The sequence below is a fragment of the Aspergillus niger genome (assembly GCF_000002855.4).
Source record: "Aspergillus niger supercontig An02".
In the NCBI taxonomy this organism is placed as follows: domain Eukaryota; kingdom Fungi; phylum Ascomycota; class Eurotiomycetes; order Eurotiales; family Aspergillaceae; genus Aspergillus; species Aspergillus niger.
Window position 1 is genome coordinate 136,788 of NT_166519.1, and position 19,661 is coordinate 156,448.

Consider the following 19,661-nt stretch of genomic DNA (forward strand, 5'->3'; position numbering starts at 1 on the left):
TTACAAATGGGTATAGTCGTCTGCAAAACCCGCTACCGTCAGAAAAGAACGGCAATGAAGATATTTATATTTTCATCCTGAAAACGGCCCACCAACTGCCGAAGGCAAAGACAGATGTATGGAATGTCGGGCCAGCATTCTGATCCAAAGTTTGAACACCGCAAATCTCTGACTCTCCGCATTCGCCATGGCTCGTTGGCCCACAAATGCAGGCATAAGGGCCATGGCAGCCCTATAGACTGTGATTGATGGGCCGCCGCCCAGAGGTAGGAGGACATGAGACGACTGTGATCCACCGGCGTCCGCTTGGCACATTAGTGGTGCATGTGTGCTCCGTTTGGCGGAATGGAGATTCATCGGCGCTACTGGATTGCCACTTTCCAAATTTGAGCATTGATCGAGGATCAAATCTCCACGTTCAACTTATCCATTAAGTTCAGGTACTCAAAATCTTTCCGGTTCCCTCGGGACGTCCCAGAGGCAAATAAGATCTTGCGTGTGAAAATTGGCAGCCCCTGGCTTCTGACTCAGCACAATGCCCAATCATCGCACCGCCCTGGAATGCAACCACTGGAACAACAGAGGAAGAAAAGATCACATTGTTCGGAAATCCAATAGGAACAACGGGCTTCTGAGAATCCAAGATTCGGCGTTACATTCAAACTCTATCCTTCTTTTTCCCCTTTTTCAGAACGTGGTCCGATGCCTCAACCTTGGAACCGTTGGTAGTAATCTACAGCGCCGATACGCATATCTGCCGAGCCCGGCAATGTCACGATGCATGCAATTTCATACTCATACGAGCCTTATCATACCCAGGACACATTATTGACCCCGCATATATTTTGTATGCTGCCTAAAGGCTCGACTCGGCGTCTATATCAGCAACAAATCATGGACAGAGGCATAATGCGGGGTTGCGTCAGCCAAGTCATGGGTCATGCGTTGTAGCGCTTATCGCGCATCGTGATTTGACAGCCATCGCGCTGCTGTCAGCCCTGCCAAGGGCTTTTTGATATAGCGCCTTCCCTCGGTAGCAGACCAACGCATCCATGGACATGGTGTGTAGATGCGAATCGGACATCTGGGGTGACAGTTGTCGCGAGTTCATTACCACGGAACAGTAGCCTGCCATATGTACATCTATCCTAGAATTGATGCTAGTGACCGTTGGCTCCACTCGGCCATGATCAGCGGCAGCTGAATTGACAGAGCGCGGCCGAGATTCGTCGGATTTCCGGGTTTCCGGGGGCCTCCGGGAATTCTCCATCCACTGTGGAGTACTACACAGCTCCGTGTTCGGACGAGTGCCCAGCAACAAGACCTTTCTGTGGCCGAGACTGTTCAATTGTGGTTCTAGGTGTACAACAAGGCCTTGGCTGATTTTAGCGTACCCGTTCCAGCTGAGCATAGCCACTCGATTCCTTGTCTTGTGTCTGTGCTCTTCTATGGCGTCCTTACCGCGCTCATTAATATGGCTGTGCCACACGCGGAAAGCCACATCCCAGCTCCTCATGTCATGTGAAGTGGGTCTCAGGCCTCAGCGGTTATAGTAATTTGATAAGGTTTTGTAGAAGGTTTGATGGATCCTAGCCATTTTCTGGGCCTAGCCAGCTGCCGTTGAAGTGTTTCCCTAATTGCTATGGTATTAACCAATATCAACGTCTAGGTACTACGCTATGGATGGCAATTAGTGAATTGGCATTTTTTTCTCATATATTCGCTATTGAGAGTGAAAACCACCTTGGGACTAACTCTGCCGGTTTTTCCATGGGAAGTAACAACATATCTGAAAAACAGTGTCAAATCCCATGACTTCCAATCCTTCAAAAACGGCAAAACTGCGTATATTACAGAATACAATGTTTAAATAAAGCAAGGCACACTCGACTGAGGGAGGGGGAAATAGTCAAAGACAGATTCCTAGTCTGGGTCTGGTTCAGACTCGTGAAACCCTGATATCTGCAAGGAGATCGATCCATGCTGTTCAATGTCGCCTCTCCCACCGGGAAACACGAGAATAGGGCTGTCAACTTGACACCGGCTCAAGCAGATAGTCTTCATATCACTCGAGAGGATAAACCCCAAGTGACAAGTTACTCATCATTGTCTCAGCCTTTTTCATTTTGCGCAATTCATCTGAGCACCATGATATGAGGTCAGGCGATACCGCCCTTGAAACAGGTCGAGGCTCCGCGAAGTTGGGGGAGATACCAAGGAAACGATCTAAAACTTTCTTATTGTACTGTGCAACGTGGAAGGCTGTCGAGCGGTCTTCCCCACTGCGAAAGTAAACTCTGCTCATGTCCTTCAGGTTGATTTGGGCTCAGGTTGTAGAGAGTGGCCCCAAAGGTTAAAATACCACCCACGATTAACTACAGCGTCCCACACAAGTATATTACAGGACGTCCATGAACTTACCAGTGCGTTGTCGGTGGCTAACAGTTCCATCTTTGGGCGGCTTTTGAAGAAGTTTCGGCAAGCCAGGTGGAGCATAGAATTCTGGGGCTACTTCTAGAATAGTGAAGACGGGATCAGATCGGATGGTGCGAAGAACCAGAACAATGACATGATAGCAAGCAAGCTTACCGTGGATGCTCCCAGATGCCTCCGTGCCCATTGATGAAGCAGTACGCTATGGTGAGGGACACCTTGCTTCTGCCAGCAAACTGGTGCCGTACTCTTAACGGCTACCAGCCTGTTAGAACCAAAGCAAATAACAGTGGAAAGGGGATAACTCACGATACTTATCACGAAAATATGTGCTCACCAAGTAGATCTGCTCATGATCGCTCCAATTCTTTACGAGAGGTAGTCCCCAAAGGTGTGCATGGGAGTTGAAGATCCCCCTCCTCAGCATCCTTGTATATGGTCCTACTGAGGCTAGCCAGGGATAAATGCTGTATGATCGAGTGGATATGAAAGGGACGGGTTATCCGGACCCACTCCTTTTATGATAAGGGAGTACAAACCGGTGTCTTTGCAAATATGCTGTGAAACTCTTGTCGAGCCTATTGCTGTCATCATCAATGAAATAGCACATATTCCTATGGAGGCATACCATGTCCTTCAAGTTGCGCATATTCCAACTACAATTGGAAGGTGCTTATGTAGAAATTGGTTTGATGACTTTTTTTTTTTTTTTTTTTTTTCTTGTTTTTCCCTTGAGGGCTGGATGTCGTATATCTGCTAGCAGTATGCAGACAAGCTTATTGCAGGGTGTGAACAGCATTGCTATTGATAATCATCAGAAATGGTTTCCTTAAAGTGTATATATATAACCTCGATCTGACTGTCTTAGTGGCGAATAGCACAAATGAAGGGATTGTGTCTAATCGATACGTATGAGCTATCTTTAAATCACAGATGAGACTTGGGCATAACAAAAATTCCCATTGGGCCTTGGACGACAAATAACTGTTACTATTAGTACATTCCAGTACTAGCAGACATATCGACGCGACTACTACCTATACCGACCAAAACGCTGCACTGGTGAGACGCTATTATCCAGTGATGACGCTAGTAGCATTGAGTGGAACATTATACCGTATGATGATATATATATATATAGCTCCTACCGGTTCTACTTGAAAACAAATGTTGGTGAGTACTAGTAGTGATGCACCTTTAAATGACTTTAAGGTTATTTTGATATTGTACCGAGTACTATTATTATGACAGAGACAGATACTAAAACATACAAAGGATGATGGATGCTTTCGTGTCTATTCGATGCATTTCCCTGCCCCCTCACGTGACTATTCCCTGGAAGGTTCAAGTGGATCCCACCGACTAGCAAAGTGGATATTTGGGCCCGAGTCCAGACAGTAAAAGCCGAATTCTTCCCTTCCATTGTGGGTTTGCAGCGTGTCCCGGTCAGCCCACTCTCAACAAAGCCCCAAGACCCTACATCGGAAACCCTGCGCCCGCTAGTCCCGAAGTGGTGCCCTGTCTGGCCCGCTATTCGCCAGATGAGTCCAGACGGAGGTCGATGCCTAGCCGATTCGGCTTAGTGCCTGAGCCCTGCCCAGACTGCCGCCCCACCCAGCAGACCCTGACGAACCAATGGAGTTTGCGTTTTAGGCCCTGTCAGCCGCTGATTGGGGGAAGGACGGCCGCCGTGCGCTTTCTGATGGGCCAATGGGTGGGGAGCCACTGGCCTAAACGGGCATAAAGGCAAACATTCAATGAACAGTCAGTTTCCCCCCCCCTGGCGCAGCCCGTGACCCCCACCGACTACGCAAATCAAGAATTGCCGGCGAGATCCAAACGTCGATCGTCATCCTCGCGGCCTCTTCTCGCCGTTCGTCTCTTCCTCACTCCGCTGCCCGCTTCTCCTCCCCCTTCCTCCTCCTCCTCCTTCCCTCCCCTCTGTTTCCCCCTCTTTCAATCTTCTACCTCGCATTTGTCAGTCGCTAGGAAGGTTATTTGCAGCCTCCGCCATGTCCCTCCCGTCTGTCTGCCGCATCACCCATCTTCAGAGATGAACCCGTTCCGTGACCTCGTCGACTTCCGTCCATGAGCCATCCCTTGGGCGATGACACAGCATCCGGTCCGCCTCCGACACCGCCGTTTGCCCCCCAAGGAGCATGCCCCTCAAGCATGTCCCGGGGCCTGGAAAACAGTCTGTCCGATGTCCGGCTGTATATCACCAGTAAGCCTGGCCCTGCCATCTCGTGCTCCTTTGCTGGCTGTCTACATGTCTTCCAGCAGGACTGACCCAGTTTCATGCCTTTAGACCGTCTCGGCCTAATCCGCGCCAGCCTGCATAATGGAAAATCGACTGCTTCGGGAGGATGGCGGCCCGTTGCCCTGCGTCCCACCTATCTCTGTTGGATTGCTGCGGTCATGTTTGCGATGCTGATCACGCTTGAGGTACTTCGCCGATATAGCGATCAGTACGGGGGTCTATACTTTTTTCCAGATACCGATACCGTGTCCGACGCGCAATCGTTCGCCTACAACTATCTTCCCATCATTGCTGCCCTCATTCTTGTCACCCTGTGGACCTTCATCGACTATGACGTTCTCCGCCTCGAGCCATACTTCCAAATTTCTCGTCCCGAGGGTGCGCCAGCATCCGTTCTCTTCATCAACTACAACTTCGGTCAGTCTTTTCTCACGCCGCTGACCTCAGCCAAACGAGGCCATTGGGTTGTATTGCTCGTGTCGATCGCTACTCTTCTCATCCGCGTGCTCCTTCCGGCTCTGCAGAGTACCCTTCTTGAACTCCGTGAAATCACCGTCGTGAGCAACGAATACATCAAGACTTGGCCCCAGCTGCTGGACCTACATACCCAGGCTGTATGGATAAAGGCGCAGAAGAGTAATGACACCCTAGCTCTCGACTCCGTCCTCACGGCTCGTAACAACCTGCATAGCTCTCAGTCCGCCAGCTACGCAGTAGCGCCCGTCGAAATCAGCATGGAAGACCGGCGGGAGAGTACGGTTTGGACGCTCAATCAAACCATCTACTGGGCTCAACTGGAGTGCCGGAAAATCGTAGCACATGACCACCTGTCTGTCTCCATCAATGAGACGTCAAACGATCCACCGATTCTCTCGTGGGATGTAACGGGTGTGCAGCTGCAGGATATCCCCGGGACAAACGACACATGCACATTGGACTTTCACTACAGTAATATTTTCTTCCCGACCACCGATTATTTGCAGGTCCGGTACTGGGAGCCCGTGTGGAACAATCGGTCACAACCCGCCTTCAGCCGTAAAGAAGCATTTACCACTCACGGCTGCGATGATCCCTATGACCTATATGGAGTCGTCATCTCGGTCAATGCCACGGTGGCCGGAGCTAATAGCATCAGTCAGTTGGGCTCCGAGTTTACTTCATCTGCCGGCATCTTCGGCTGCAAGGTTGAATATCGACAGGCGGAGGCCAAGGTGTCGATGCACGCTAACAGCTCAATCACAAACATTTATGGCTATCCGAATACCGAGCGGGAGTTAGGAACGGATCAGTTGAATATCGACGCTTTTCAGGATCTCTTGTCCCAACGAGCACCATATACGGGCGATATGTTGTTTATCGAACTAAATGAGACCACCGGTGATACCACCGTCACAGAGCTGCCTGTGATTAGCCAGGACCTAGGCGACCTCGAGCCGCTTCTGGTTTTGGATGCATCAACCGTTATGACGACGGACGAATTCGAGGGAAAGGTCAAACGAAGTGTAGCTGAAACGTTCGTGCTTACAATGAGTCGGCTCTTTAACCCCGACCAGGATCCCACAGATGCGCCGGCCCAACGGGAGTCCACGCAAGTCGCTATCTCCGTCGTGTCGTTCGCCTCGTTGTTTTCTGAGGTGATCTTGGCGATCGCCATGTGTCTCACCATATATCTTATCTATTTTTACGGAACACGCCCTAACATCCTACAAAGCGACCCGAGTTCTATCGGTGCCATGTGTAGCATGTTGACTGATGTCTTTGGACCCTACAACATCCTTGCGAATCCTCAGCCCGACTTCCACCAATTCTCGACGCGGCAGCTACGTCAGGTCTTGCGGAATTGTTGGCTTCGATGGCAACATGGACCCCTGGGACCCCGACTCGAGATTATAACTGGAGACGGTCAGTCCATATCCTGCAATCCCTGGACTGCAAGCTAACTAAAGCAGGTTCTCCCGTCACCCTCAGTGAGCAGCTACGGACACGTGTCGACCCTATGCCACATTTCTTGGTGATTCCCATCTTCATCATTGAATTCCTACTCCTCGCCGCCGTCATCGCTGTGATGGGAGTGACAGCAGCTACTCTTGCCCACGACGGAAGTTTTCAACATCTCTCCCAGTCTAGCTCCAGTTTTCTCCAAGTCATAACCTCCTTTCTCCCTTCCGTTGTCGCGTCTTCCGTGGCGGCTCTGTGCAACTCGATCCTTCGCAACATCAGCATTCTGGAGCCGTGGGTCCACCTCCAGCGCGGTATGGCGGCCGCTCACACATCAATATCTATGAATTATGCGTCACAGAATCCTTGGTCGATCTTAAGAAAAGCCATCCGGAACCGACATTCCCTCTTAAGCCTTGTCTCACTTGCTTGCATCGCCAACATCCTGCTGACGGTTGTTGCCGGTGGCCTGTTCACTCAGAGACTGACGCAATCCTATCTGCCGTCAACGTCGCTGTACGTGAACTACAGCAACTTCCACTTTCTACGAACAGACTTCGCTCCGGACTTCACGGAGTTCGATCTCATCCAGAACAGCGCCACTAGCGGTGTACCATTATTGCCCTGGATGTCTGCGAACCATTCATTTGCTCCGATCAAGAATACCGACTCGAACCCCGACCTGATGTACGGGGCGACGACGCTCGGAATAGGTAGCGATCTGGACTGCAAGACGTTGGAGACATCCCAGAACTTGAGAGAAGACGGCCAGGATATCTATTTTGTCTATCGACCGTCCCATGATGTCAGCCGGCAGTGTAGGGTTAACATGACGTCGCTAGTGCGCCCCAGCGAAGCCATTGCCCTCTCCATCCACTTTCTTTCCCCGGTGGCGGACTCAGACACGGATTTGTGTCAGATGTCGACGGTGCTGGTGGTTGGACGATGGAATTATACTTCGGAGTCACCTTTCACCGATGACAACACCATTGCGCTCCAATGTGAACCACATGTGCAACTTCAAAATTTCTCCGTGACCTTTGACCGACGGGGCCAGATATCCGACATAGATCCGATTCCTGGTACGGAAACCACGTCAGGGACCATGTATGAAAATGCGACGATGGCTCTAGGACAATTCAACAAGGTCTTTGCCGCCATTCCTCAGAGCTTTGTAGGGGAGGAACCGGGGCGGAACCGGTCCTATGTTTCGTCATATGACTGGGCAGGGTTTCTCGTGGCCCGTCTCTACCGGCAGCACGAGAAGATTGTTCCACTCAACGCCTTGGAATTGATGACACAGTCGCAGATTGTGTACCAGTGGGTATGGAGCACCTACTTCACGATTTGGCGAAACATGTATCTGGTGCCCCTGGATGAGGTGTTATGCGCCGGTAATGCCACGGAGATCTCCAACACCTGGACCATGGTCCCGTCGGTGCCCTCGCTGGCCATGGCGTTGGTGATCATTGCGCTAGACACGCTGGTCGTGCTAGTCGTATTCGGCACCCGTCGCGGTCGGTTTCGAGGGCCCCGGATGCCACGATCCATTGGAGCGATCATCCCCTGGGTTGCACACAGTCGCATGCTGGGTGATTTTCGCAACACCTATTCTTGGACTAATGAGAAACGGAGAGAGCATCTGACTCGGCTGGACAAGCGCTACGGGTTTCGGATGTTCCTGCAGGCGGATGGGCGGTGGCGGTATGCTGTGGATGAGGAGGCGGTTGGGCTGGCAGACAAACCACCGGATGCAGCAGCCGATGCGGCGAAGGGGCCCGAAGTGATCGAGATGCAGCCCATTGGGGAGGCCAGAAGTGATCCTGGGCCTGATCATCATGAGTGATGCGATATGATTACGGATGTACTATTATACCACAAATATTTGGCGAATAACGGGATAGACTTGGGGATGGTTCGGAGTTTGCATTATGTACATATATCTGAAAAGAAATTTTGACTTTACCTTATCTATACCGCATCTTACTCGGTCTCCTCTCACTTCTCTTGTATATCCTCCGAGTCGTGTTCTACTCTCCCGACGACTTCGGACTTGTTCCGAGCGGGGAAAACCACCCCCGCATTTCGCTATCGACTATTTCTCTTAGTACGATTGGCATTCCTATTGCTACTATTACTCACCTGTCATCCAGTTCAGCCTCCAAGTTTATCTTCGATCATTTATTCCTCATGGCCAGTCAGGTTGATGTCCTTCTCTATGGGCTGGGAGCGTATGCAAGATCTCCCATTTTCTGCGGAGCGATGAGTCTGACTAAATCGCAGCATCGGTTCCTTCTACGCCTTCATTCTACATCGTAGTAACAAAGTTCGTCTGACCGTTGTCGCCCGGTCCAACTACGCAGCCGTCAAGGAGAATGTGAGTCCCTCCAATAGCTCTCGAACGAATAAAACTCACCGCGAAACAGGGCATCCTTCTGAAAAGCGCAAACCACGGCGAGCATCGATTCTATCCAGACCACGGTAACACCTTCCTCCCACTATTCACAGCCAGGACCACCAACTAACACGATCGCAAAGTGGTCCGCTCGCCCTCAGAACTCACCCATCCAGTCGACTATGTTGTCTGCACCAACAAAGCCATTGACCCTGCCAGTGCCGTCCACTCCCTAGCACCAGCAATTGGCAACGACACCACGATCGTGATCATCCAGAACGGCGTAGGGAATGAAGAGCCCTTCTGCGAGGCATACCCATCGTGCAGCATCATCTCCTGCGTTGTATGTCTATTCCCCAACCTTCAACCTTATTCACAGCTAACCTTCCTGACTTCCCTCAGACATGGGTCGGAGCCTCCCAGCCCACCCCAGGCACCGTTATACACACCACATCCGAAGATACCGAACTCGGTCTTTACCCGAACCCCAAGGTTTCAGATGCCGTGGAGGCTGAACGTCTCAACACGTTCGCGGGCCTCCTTGCCGCAGGTCAAACCCGTCACACCGTGCATGATCATATCCAACCGACCCGCTGGTCCAAAGTTATCTGGAACTGCGCCTGGAACACCCTGACGACCTTGACCGCTCTGGACACGCAGGCATTCTTGCAATCCTCCCCGGATGCCATTCCCTTCACGCGACGGCTCATGAGCGAGGCCGTGGCGGTGGCTCGTGCTGCTGGTGTCCCTCTCCCGGATGATCTGATCGACACCCAATTGGCACGGATCCAAAGTCTCGGGGCGGTGCGGACGAGTATGCAGATCGACCGGGAGAATAACCGGCCGATGGAGATTGAGGTGATTGTAGGTACGCCAGTGCGTAAGGGGCGGGAGTTGGGCGTTCCTACGCCTGTGTTGGAGACGCTGTATGTACTGTTGCGGGCTGTCGATGGAGAGACGCGTCGGGCGCAGAAGATTTGAGGTGTGTATTCTTGTTAGAGAGGTAGTCTATCGATAGAGCTAGACGAGTGGGATACTAGAGAGTGGCAGTATGTCTCGTGCTTCGAGTAGATGTATCCGCCTTCATGTTTGGATGTCCTTCTCAAACGGGAAAATTATCATACATTCATACCTTTCTATCACTTCCATATCTAGGATATTTACTCATACTTATTGACACGTGATCTTTCACTTCAATCATTCCATCCCACTCAGCCAGATTTCACTGCTTAGCATCCTACTTTTCACTCCCCAAATCCATCCTATATTCACCTTAGCCCTAGTTATATAAAGCTTCCCTCTCCTTCGTTGACGTCTCTCTTCCCTTTCATCCTAAACGACTACCAGATATCATTCCATCTGGTCGAAGATCCAAGTCTATATGTGCTGTCTCAACTAGCACTAGTTCAAACTTTTGATATACTAGTACTCCGTATATCTATTCTTTAACACACTCCACTTTCAGGGCATCACAAAAATGAAGAATATGTCTACGAACACTACAGCCAGCACACAGTCAACGATAGACCTCTCTAATCCTGTGTCCGATACCCTCGTCGCATAATAGCTGCAGGAAATCATCTATCACTTCGCCAACCAGCCACTGTGCTTCCTTTCCATGTGCCGCTGCGCATATATCTGGATGTTTCAGAAGAAGCCGATTACAAATTATTGATGAATCTCAATAATCTGGCTGAAGTATCCATTGTAACCTAAATATCAGATCAGATCATATCGGAACTGAGAGGTGAAACCCCGATATCAAGAGCCACATGTGATATGCGCCATGATCAACCCAATCCTCTCTTGATTGGCGATACTGGTTCCTACTCGTCAAGTTCTATTCCAACAGAATCGTTGCTTATAATGCCAATATGCAACCTCTCTGGCATCTAAGGGCGTTCTCGAGAGCAAGGCCATGGCACTTAGTAAACTCTAGCAATTTTCTATCAATTAGAAGATCGGGATCCTAATAGAGATTGTTCCAGGACAGAAGCTACCCAAGGCAACGAAGAGTCCGAGCAAAGGGCAGCGGACGATAGAGACTACGAAGAAACCTGAAGTCCAATCTATGCCAGGGACAAACCACGCCGCAGGCCCTGCTATACTGGTTTTCTTCTTTTCCCTTTCGCATGTTGCTGGGTTTAATTCAATCCTTGGAAGTACAATTTATTATGATATTTGCTATAAGTACAGGAAATAGTATACGAAGAGTTGGGGTTGATGGATATCATGTGGTATACCTGGTAGCCAGGCAACTGTTATATTGTCTACTTCTGCTAGTTGATATAGTTCAAGGTAAAATTTACTATCTTTTTGACCTGTGTAGACTGTTGTGATTTGGCTTAGAATTGTAATTGTAGTAGTCTAATCTAATATTCAATGAGTGCCTTCGATACCCTCTCTAATAACGCCGAGGTAATTTGGGTGTTAGCCACTTGCATTGGTGGCTCCTGATATGTTTGGAGCAGCTGATTGAGATTCATCTAAACATTAAAGCAATTGTAATAGCTAGCTTCCCCCTGTCGGCCATTTGCTGTGCTCGGTTGAGGAACAAAGCTCGCACTCATTTCCGCTCCATTAATTCAGCGCTCAATACCCGGCAGGAAGACACTCTACCAACACAACCATCACAATCTCTCCTTCTTGAACTCATTCTTGACCATGGACTTAGTCTCTGTCTTAACGAAGACGACATCAGGTTCGGCATCCCGCTTCCCTGTAACCGACAGAGAAGAAGAGATGAAGGCATTCTTATCATCCAACTTGATCTTCTTAGCCGAACCCATCGCAGACATGCATGTGGTATCAGCCTGTCGCTTCTTGGGGGTAGTTGACGGAGTAGTTGAGGTCGACTTGTTACCGGAGCTGCGGGCAGTGCTCTTGGTGGGACTGGAGTTACTCGCCTGGCGCCTGAGCTTTATAATCTGCTGCTCAATTGCGCATGCCGTACAGTCTGGTCCGGATTAGTTTATGTAAAGGTACAGATTGACCCTGGGGAATAAGGTACCGGTGCCCATGTGAGTGGCCAGTCGTTCGTAATCAAGCTTCATTCTGCCGCGCATCTGCTCCAATACGCCGACCAAGAGCTTTGTTTGTTAGTTGTATCCGGCAACTTTCGTGTATGTGTAGGATCTGTTGGCTTACCTTTGCGTTGGCTTCGCTTGTCCAGTACATTGTGTCCGACGAGTGTTTGTGATGAGAGATAGAGGGTGTTGATTATCAGCGAAGATATCTAGTTGGATGATGTTATGGGTAGGTTGGAGGGAGGATGGGGGAGACAAAAAGTAACAGTTGAAGGTGGAGTAAGTATTGCATCTGTCATCAGTGAATGTTCGCTGTTGTGAGTGTTAGTCTAGTGGTAGACAAAAGGCAAGGCTGGTCTCAGTGACACTTTGACGTCCGTAGTCAGGCATCCCTATATGGTCAGACAGAAGAAAGATATACGTGTTGAAAATCGTTATGGTATGTATGTGGCTCTTGTGTTTGGTGACGATATAATAAGCATCAACAGTGCCTCGCTGCCTGAGTGCCTGAATACCCATCATTGATGCCCCTTTTACCAGGCATGATTCCCGCAACGCGCTGGCCCGATCGGGGTAAGTTTTCTCGCGGTCTGTTACACCGCCTACTACTGCAGAACCCTCACCGCCTCCTAAGGCCGTCATGGCTTAGGCAATCAGTTTTGAGCAGAATTACGGGCAGCGCCAGGAACCCTGCGCTTCGGTAAAAATCCTTAGTCCACTGCGTTGCCTTGTTTCCTTGTATGCTTAATTGACAGACAGATTTCTGGAATTGTTCTATACAAATCGACTTGAATATTCTGACTTATAATGCACCTCGTCGAGCAGTCAAAGTCCACCCCTATCCGCGACCGCGCGACCGCAGTCATGCGATCAGCTCTATGATTACGTGATGCTGGGCAATGGTCTTAAAGCACGTGATTAGGCTCTGAGGTCACATGACCTTTTCCGAGCAGTTAAGTTTGACCCTTTCAGAGATCCGAAGTATTCTTGGTATTTCAGAAACTTCAGACCACCTGATCTCTAGGTTAGATGGTATAAATTCATTGAAAGGTAAAGCCCCTCGCTAAAAAGGAATGAGAATAATGAATGCATTTTTTACGAACTACTGCCAGTACTCTTTTGAATCATAAAAAGGGCCAGATGCAGCTTCTTTGATCTAACTGAAGAGATGAACTTCACCTGAAAGTTAATAGTGTTTGTATTGTAGTATACACTCTGTATACATTCGCTAGGGTCATCTGACTCTTCCCTCTGACACGTGACTGCTAAGATCATTAATAAGCAGGATACAGTCAAGCAATCCACTCAAAAATATGTAAGATAAATTTTGTATTTCAAGAAGTTTATTCTTGCTTAACCTTCTAATAATAGAAGATAATAGATATTCAAACAAAGAAATTCCTTGTAAGATATAGATAAACTTAGATAATATATATTAATTATATATAGATATCAGTGTACTTTCTATATAATAGAATCAGATATAGTAATAAAGTGTGTAATTTACCTGAAAAGGTGACTTGACTGTAAGATCGAATACTTGGTATTGAAAGTAGTGAGGTGACAGTATTTGATGTCTCAGGCCACAAGCAGGCATTTACTGTCAACGGAGGTAACTAAATTTGCTGTCTAGCCGATCTGTAAGCACTTCAAAGATACTTGGTATTATTTGTATTTCCAAATAAACATCCTACTCCATCTCTAATTCGTACGTTACAAAATGCTTCTGGACCTCCTATACTCCTTGCCAGATGGATAATCCCTACAGAAATATATTAATTACCTACTAATATCAGCGTTCCATGGGTCAAGAATGGTTGTATGTAGTAGTCAGTTCAGTAATCACAATGTAAAAGATAGGTCGACCTGAAAGCTGATACGTGACTGGGGAGGTGATTAACTAGCGAAATACGATCAACGGAGCTGAATTTACGGTTTAGCCGATCTGCAACCACCACGTGACGGAACTATGAACCTGTGCTAATAGTGAGTTACTGACGACTACATTCACCCGTGTTGCGGAACATAGTGTAAGCCTGTGAATTGGCTTGCGGAATGTCCATCTTCGACAATAGATTCTGGGTAGGAGCCTGGCCTTTGCTTCGTCTCTTTCCAGCATTCTACGACATTGCTTAAGGTCGCACAAAGTTAGGCATTTCGCCGTGTCATGTGATGCACCGAAGATTGGCTCATCTCCGACGAGGTAGAGTAGCATCATCATCCTTTGCTGCGGATTTTGCTTTCCTCGTTCTAATAGTTACTACAGAGTTCATAGCAGGGTGTTCGGACTGTGAAACACACCTGCAGTGATGACGGCACGATGAAAAGCGTTTACTATCAATATCCGAACGCAATTCTCACGATAGTAGCCTTGCACAACCCAGATTAAGACCCTAGTGTCATTAGGGAATAAGCAATGACACACTATAGGCCAACTCGGCCCAAGCGATGGTCTCGTTTGTGATGGAAATAAGTTACGTGGGTTGATTCATGATGCCAGAAGCCGAGAGATCCAGGCCATCCGAAGAAGCAAACGCCGAAGCCGCGGAAACGGAAAGGGGCAGAATGATCGACCTGTCAGCAGTGGACGTCAGCATGGCCTTATGCCTCTCGGAAGACTGTGCACCAACTACTTTTTCCAATGAAAGAGTGCCACCTAGTGCGGGGGCTTTCGGTCGCAGGAGTCGTACCCAGTAAGCGATCACCTCCTTTTTGCCTTTCAACCGCAGCACAGAGTTGCTCATCGCAAGGTAGCAGTATCATCAAGCCAACTATATCGCGCCACGCCAGGCTACAGTGTGAGAAACACGAGCTTCGCCGGCTCTGAGATGCTCGGAGAGGGTAGTGGGAGTGTAAGTCTGACCAGATTTGAACAGTGGTGGCAGTTTTAAGGCGCTCGTATCCAGAGACAAGAGGCAATATAGTGTAAGCCGTCCGGAAAGGAACGGGAGCCTGCGGAAAAGTGCAGGGATGAAGCAGAGCTTATTCCAAGGCCAGACCTGTCCGTCTAAAAATCGTCACCAGGGCCAAGATTCGTCTCTCTCATGAGTTGGGCAGCAATCTGTGTACTTCCGACAATTGGATGATTTCAGAGTGAAGTGAATCACAGCCACAATAGTCTATAGCAAACGGAGCAGGTTGCACAACAATACGGATGATCTGCGCTTCGATGGATCAGCGAGGGAATGGCTGGGCATTGCTCCTCCTCGTCCTATATTGTTGCCCTCCGACGTGCCCACGTCATTTATTGCACAAGAAACCTTGACTGGTGATAAAACTTAGAACGCCTTGCGATGCTGGACTGATGCTCCCGCTCAATCTCCAGATGAGACATTCGGGCGGGTTTGAAATGATGGGTCAACTCGCCTCACTGCCCGTTTGTCCGAGGGCTAAATTGAGAGGGGGCGAATGAAGTGAAGACTGGAGAAGAGTTGTGGCATTCTGTTTATGGAACTAAACATCACTCAATTCAAGTAACCAACCAGTCAAGGCAAAGAGGGAGGGAGGAAAATAAAAAAAACCAGTAATATTCGTAATCATGAGATGAAGGAACAGGGAAAAAAAAAAAAAAAGAAAAAAAAAGAAAAAAAAAAGAGAGAGAAAGAGAGAAGGAGGAGGAGGAAAGAAAGACAACAAGACACACACAGACACACAACGCACACAAAGATCAGTCCTTCAGCTACTCCGCCGTGTTCACGCAGACCCGGTCCTCCACAAACATTGTAGGTCGCCGCGGGGCTTCCTTTCGCAGTTTGGTACTATCTGTTACCCCATCACAGTCTTCCACGATAACCATAGCCTTGTGAGCAATGGAGGAGACGGACGTGTAGCCCGATCCTGCGTCTTTAGGCTCACTATGAGTGTATACGATGGCCGGCCGTACAACAAGTAATATTTTACGTCCATCAAAATCAGTCTCGTCCGCAAGACCAGTCTCGTCCCAACACATCATGTAGGGGCTACCGCACTTGTACAATGATCCCAGCTGTGGCAATTGCTCCATGCGGAACTGACCACCCACACGTGTTTCGCTATCACACATTAGACGTAGTGCCTCTTCAAAAATTTTAGCAAGACCTGTCCGCCGGGATAGCGTCTCCTCAGGACTCAAGGGCTCCCTGAGTAGCAGGCGGAATGGTCTACTGGCGAGAAGCCCATCGGCCAGGGGAGGAGCGCAACCCCTGAGGCGCTTGACATTCTCTTGACCAAAATCCAGGTCACCTGGCGCTTGACTCGCGGTTATCGAGTTGGCTAGTCGATGTGTTTGTTGTTTCCATAGCGTTGCAAAGTTTGGATTGGCTGGGCACATTTCAGTCAGTGGATTGGTGAAGTCCTGGGCCAGAGAACTACTCACTTTTAAAGAATCGATCGTAGAGGTACTGGAGTTTTGTGGCGAAGCTTTCATCTTCATCTTGATCGGTAGGTCCGGTCTTCCCATCAAGGTACTGGAACGAGCTGGGAAGAACCTTTGTAGCAATGGCTTTGTTGATTAAGGTCTCCAAGAACCTTCCTTCAGGTGCTGGCAGAGGTGGTAGGAGCCTCTGGAGAGTGGTCCAATCTTCCTGGATACAGTACCCATCCAGAGCGCCAATGACGAGGTTCATGTCTTTCTTTGAAATTGTTCCAACATCTTTAATTCCCCAATCGAAGACCCATTGGTAAATGAAAAAAATGTACAAGTCTTCGTAATCTTGCGAAATCTTGGTGAGCTCGGATTCCCATCCTCGGCTTCCCGACATGAGAAGACGATTCATGCCTTGAACCCTTTGAAGGTATTTTTGCTTCGTTAGAAAAACCCTCGAGTACTCGGGGTATAGAGTGTCATCCCCTTTCTGTGCCCCCCTAACGCGGGGGTTGAGCGTCTTGTCTTTATTTCCACGGTGTTCAGAAGGTCCGGGTGAAGGTGTTTCCTGAGCAGGAGCCTCAAGGGTTGGGGTGGAAGGCCGCGCTTCCGGTTTCTTCTTGGGATTGGATCGCTTAGTACCTGCCATAGTGCTGTTGTAACGTAAGGGCAAGATGTGAATCCGTTAAAATAGAGAAAAGAAGATGTGCCAAAGATTGAGCAAGAGAGAATAGTGGAGAGGGCAGGCTGAACAGTAAAAGGACCCAAGGAGGATAACAGGAGGACGGATCGCTTTGTTTGGGAGTGCTGAAAGGTGACACCGACAGTCATCCCGGCTTCATCCTCTCTCGTATCCCTTCCCGTTTAGGTTCAATGGCTGATTGGGTGCCGAGCCAGCAAAAACAAAGCATGCAGGGACTCTTTCCATCAGTCTCTTTCTTCGTTTCTCCTCTTCCTATCCTCTCCCTCATACTGTCAGTGGATCCCCGGTCTTCTTTGTTCGTTACCTTCTTTGTTCGTTGTATCCAACGTTCATTATCACCCTACCAAGACCTAGCCCTGAATATCCTTTTTCGCTATCTCAGATATTATTCCCCACGTAATACCAAACATTACATCAACTATGGAGCCCTCTTCAGGCCAACGAAAGATGATTGTTGGGATTGACTTCGGAACCGAGAAAACTTGTAAGTCTATGCTTCAGCAATCGTCCTCAATGAGTAGCCCCAGTTAACGCACCACGCATGGCATGTAGGCGTATCGTATGCTGCTTGGAACAGCTTCCAGAAAGAACCGCCGCCTATCTCCTCCTTGACCATCAACGACCGAATCGTATTCGCGTCATGTCTGGCACAAGACCAAAACGAAAGGATATTGTGGGGTCAAGAAGCCTACGATAGCCAGCAAGGACCCGTATATAAATGGCTCAAGCTATTTCTATACGATCCGGATCACCCAATTCTACAAGAGCCGGATGCACCGAAGTTGCCCGAGGGTTCCTTGCCCGAGAAGCTTGTCACACTGTACCTTCGTCAGGTCTACGACGCAATCACTGAGATGATCCGCATACATCATTCCGATTGCGATCAAGGGACTGACTATTGGTTTGGTTGGCCAGCCACGTGGTCCGACGAGAGCCAACAGAAGATGATGAGAGCGGTGCAAGAAGCAGGATATGGGAATGATTCGGATCGCGTTTTTTTCCTGACGGAGGCCGAGGCGGTCGCGTTGTTTTTCACGCAGCATGAGAAACTTGGCAAGGTTAGTGCGAGACCCCGGCAAGCTCCCTTTCCTAGCCCCCAAGTAGCCTTTCAGTTGACTGGCAGTCTGTTAAGTTGGGCGATGGCCGTATTTTGATATGTGATATAGGAGGGGGTACAACAGTAAGTCCCCGAGCTTTCCGAGTGCCCCCAAATACTTCAATGCGTTACTGATCTGTTATCTAAAAGGACGTCGTTGCGCTGCAAATACAGAATAGCGGCACAAATCCTACCTATGAACTGTTGAGTAAATCCTCCGGTATGATTCATAAAACATGTTTGGCAATCTCTGCGCAGATGCTAACATTCCACAGGCAACGACTGTGGGTTGGCGGCCATGGATGCTGCACTCCGTGGGCACGTCAGGGGTCTCCACGGAGTACCTTCCCAACAGCTTTTGGACAAGATAGGCAATTTGAAAAGGAGATTCACTGGCAAGGAGGATCGTCCGATATTTCTTCCTGGATCAGGCCAACGCACTGCTCTCCCAGGAGATATCAAGAAATGCTTAAATCCAACTATCGAAAAGATTCTCGCTTTAATCCTGGAAAACATTAATGCATCACGCCAAATGCAACTGCCAATCTCGGTAAGCTCTACCCTGTTCACCACAATTCATCCAAGCTGACAGATTCTCCAACTAGCATGTCCTCCTTGCTGGAGGTGGCGGGATGATGCCGTATCTCAGGAGTCAGATAGATAACAAATTACAGGGGACAGCCGAGGTACTATATCTTCAAGAATACGCGTACGGCAATCTTATCCCCTGTAGGAAACGGTATGGGGCTGACACTTCTATAGGCCAATATCTGTCGCATGGGGAGCGACTCTCCGAGGCGCCCTGGGTAGGGCTATTCCCCGCCTAAAGTTTGACAGGAGCTACGGCCTGGAAGTTACCTCTGAGGCCATTGTCCACGAGGAAGGGCTTGACACGTGGATTCGAAGGAAGAAGTCCACACCTCATTGGTTTGTGCGAAAGGTGCGTATTGGCGTGGCTCCAGCTCCCTCAACTCAGTCTAGACTAACACGTCCACAAACCCTCTGCAGAATCAGGAATACGCGATAGATCAGCAAGAGAGGCGTATTTTCAATATCTTTCACCGTGCTGGCGATCCGGCGACGAAAATAATCAACATTGTCGAGCATCCCGGAACGTGCCCTTCTCCCGATGACGGAAGTAAGTTCTCTGGATTTCTCCTTGGCAGGTGTCCGAAGACTGCATCTTCTGGCGCGCATCTAGCTCACATTGCAAATAAAAATAGTAAATTTGGTGCCCAAAGGAGTCTTCCAGTTTTGCCTTCGGTTGCAAGATCGCGATAGCATATTGCGCACAGGTGATGAGTGCAGCATTAAGGTGCAGATCGCTTGGACCCTGACATACTCGGAACAGCAGGCAGGAGTGGATCTCGTTGCCAGTGTGAAGGATGCCGAACTTGGACGAGAGGTTAAGGTTCTGGACGGACATGAAGTGGTACATTGAAGTTTCTTCTACTTCATGTCCTGTTCT

The 19,661-nt window shown here is 49.1% G+C and overlaps 10 protein-coding genes across 10 annotated transcripts; 5 read left to right on the forward strand and 5 right to left on the reverse strand.

Moving 5' to 3' along the window:
* Positions 1-72: 72 nt before the first annotated feature.
* On the reverse strand, positions 73-752 carry An02g00620 (uncharacterized protein; the record flags this gene model as incomplete). Its single annotated transcript, XM_059746012.1, has 3 exons — positions 73-362; positions 445-570; positions 713-752. The coding sequence occupies 3 exons, from the start codon at positions 750-752 to the stop codon at positions 73-75; spliced, it is 456 nt and encodes a 151-aa protein (XP_059605958.1).
* Positions 753-931: 179 nt separating this feature from the next.
* Positions 932-1,516, reverse strand: An02g00630 (hypothetical protein; the record flags this gene model as incomplete). Its single annotated transcript, XM_059746013.1, has 1 exon — positions 932-1,516. One exon carries the CDS (start codon positions 1,514-1,516, stop codon positions 932-934), a length of 585 nt encoding a protein of 194 aa, XP_059605959.1.
* A 407-nt stretch (positions 1,517-1,923) lies between these two features.
* An02g00640 (hypothetical protein) lies at positions 1,924-2,620 on the reverse strand (the record flags this gene model as incomplete). The annotated part of the gene is made up of 3 exons (XM_059746014.1): positions 1,924-2,058; positions 2,171-2,274; positions 2,422-2,620. The coding sequence occupies 3 exons, from the start codon at positions 2,618-2,620 to the stop codon at positions 1,924-1,926; spliced, it is 438 nt and encodes a 145-aa protein (XP_059605960.1).
* A 2-nt stretch (positions 2,621-2,622) lies between these two features.
* On the forward strand, positions 2,623-4,661 carry An02g00650 (hypothetical protein; the record flags this gene model as incomplete). Its single annotated transcript, XM_059746015.1, has 8 exons — positions 2,623-2,700; positions 2,825-2,871; positions 2,962-3,102; positions 3,170-3,256; positions 3,441-3,550; positions 3,870-4,147; positions 4,223-4,494; positions 4,550-4,661. 8 exons carry the CDS (start codon positions 2,623-2,625, stop codon positions 4,659-4,661), a joined length of 1,125 nt encoding a protein of 374 aa, XP_059605961.1.
* A 766-nt stretch (positions 4,662-5,427) lies between these two features.
* An02g00660 (uncharacterized protein) lies at positions 5,428-8,477 on the forward strand (the record flags this gene model as incomplete). The annotated part of the gene is made up of 2 exons (XM_001399167.3): positions 5,428-6,595; positions 6,643-8,477. 2 exons carry the CDS (start codon positions 5,428-5,430, stop codon positions 8,475-8,477), a joined length of 3,003 nt encoding a protein of 1,000 aa, XP_001399204.3.
* Positions 8,478-8,821: 344 nt separating this feature from the next.
* On the forward strand, positions 8,822-10,097 carry An02g00670 (uncharacterized protein; the record flags this gene model as incomplete). Its single annotated transcript, XM_001399168.3, has 6 exons — positions 8,822-8,862; positions 8,915-9,008; positions 9,058-9,112; positions 9,170-9,369; positions 9,429-9,952; positions 10,034-10,097. 6 exons carry the CDS (start codon positions 8,822-8,824, stop codon positions 10,095-10,097), a joined length of 978 nt encoding a protein of 325 aa, XP_001399205.3.
* A 1,559-nt stretch (positions 10,098-11,656) lies between these two features.
* Positions 11,657-12,203, reverse strand: An02g00680 (uncharacterized protein; the record flags this gene model as incomplete). The annotated part of the gene is made up of 3 exons (XM_001399169.1): positions 11,657-11,982; positions 12,037-12,115; positions 12,174-12,203. The coding sequence occupies 3 exons, from the start codon at positions 12,201-12,203 to the stop codon at positions 11,657-11,659; spliced, it is 435 nt and encodes a 144-aa protein (XP_001399206.1).
* A 2,342-nt stretch (positions 12,204-14,545) lies between these two features.
* Positions 14,546-15,400, forward strand: An02g00690 (hypothetical protein; the record flags this gene model as incomplete). Its single annotated transcript, XM_059746017.1, has 3 exons — positions 14,546-14,745; positions 14,787-14,904; positions 15,335-15,400. The coding sequence occupies 3 exons, from the start codon at positions 14,546-14,548 to the stop codon at positions 15,398-15,400; spliced, it is 384 nt and encodes a 127-aa protein (XP_059605962.1).
* Positions 15,401-15,731: 331 nt separating this feature from the next.
* On the reverse strand, positions 15,732-17,043 carry An02g00700 (uncharacterized protein; the record flags this gene model as incomplete). The annotated part of the gene is made up of 2 exons (XM_001399171.1): positions 15,732-16,351; positions 16,407-17,043. The coding sequence occupies 2 exons, from the start codon at positions 17,041-17,043 to the stop codon at positions 15,732-15,734; spliced, it is 1,257 nt and encodes a 418-aa protein (XP_001399208.1).
* A 474-nt stretch (positions 17,044-17,517) lies between these two features.
* On the forward strand, positions 17,518-19,634 carry An02g00710 (uncharacterized protein; the record flags this gene model as incomplete). Its single annotated transcript, XM_059746018.1, has 9 exons — positions 17,518-17,581; positions 17,650-18,155; positions 18,191-18,277; positions 18,344-18,413; positions 18,469-18,743; positions 18,868-18,902; positions 18,956-19,133; positions 19,202-19,331; positions 19,417-19,634. The coding sequence occupies 9 exons, from the start codon at positions 17,518-17,520 to the stop codon at positions 19,632-19,634; spliced, it is 1,563 nt and encodes a 520-aa protein (XP_059605963.1).
* Positions 19,635-19,661: the final 27 nt, after the last annotated feature.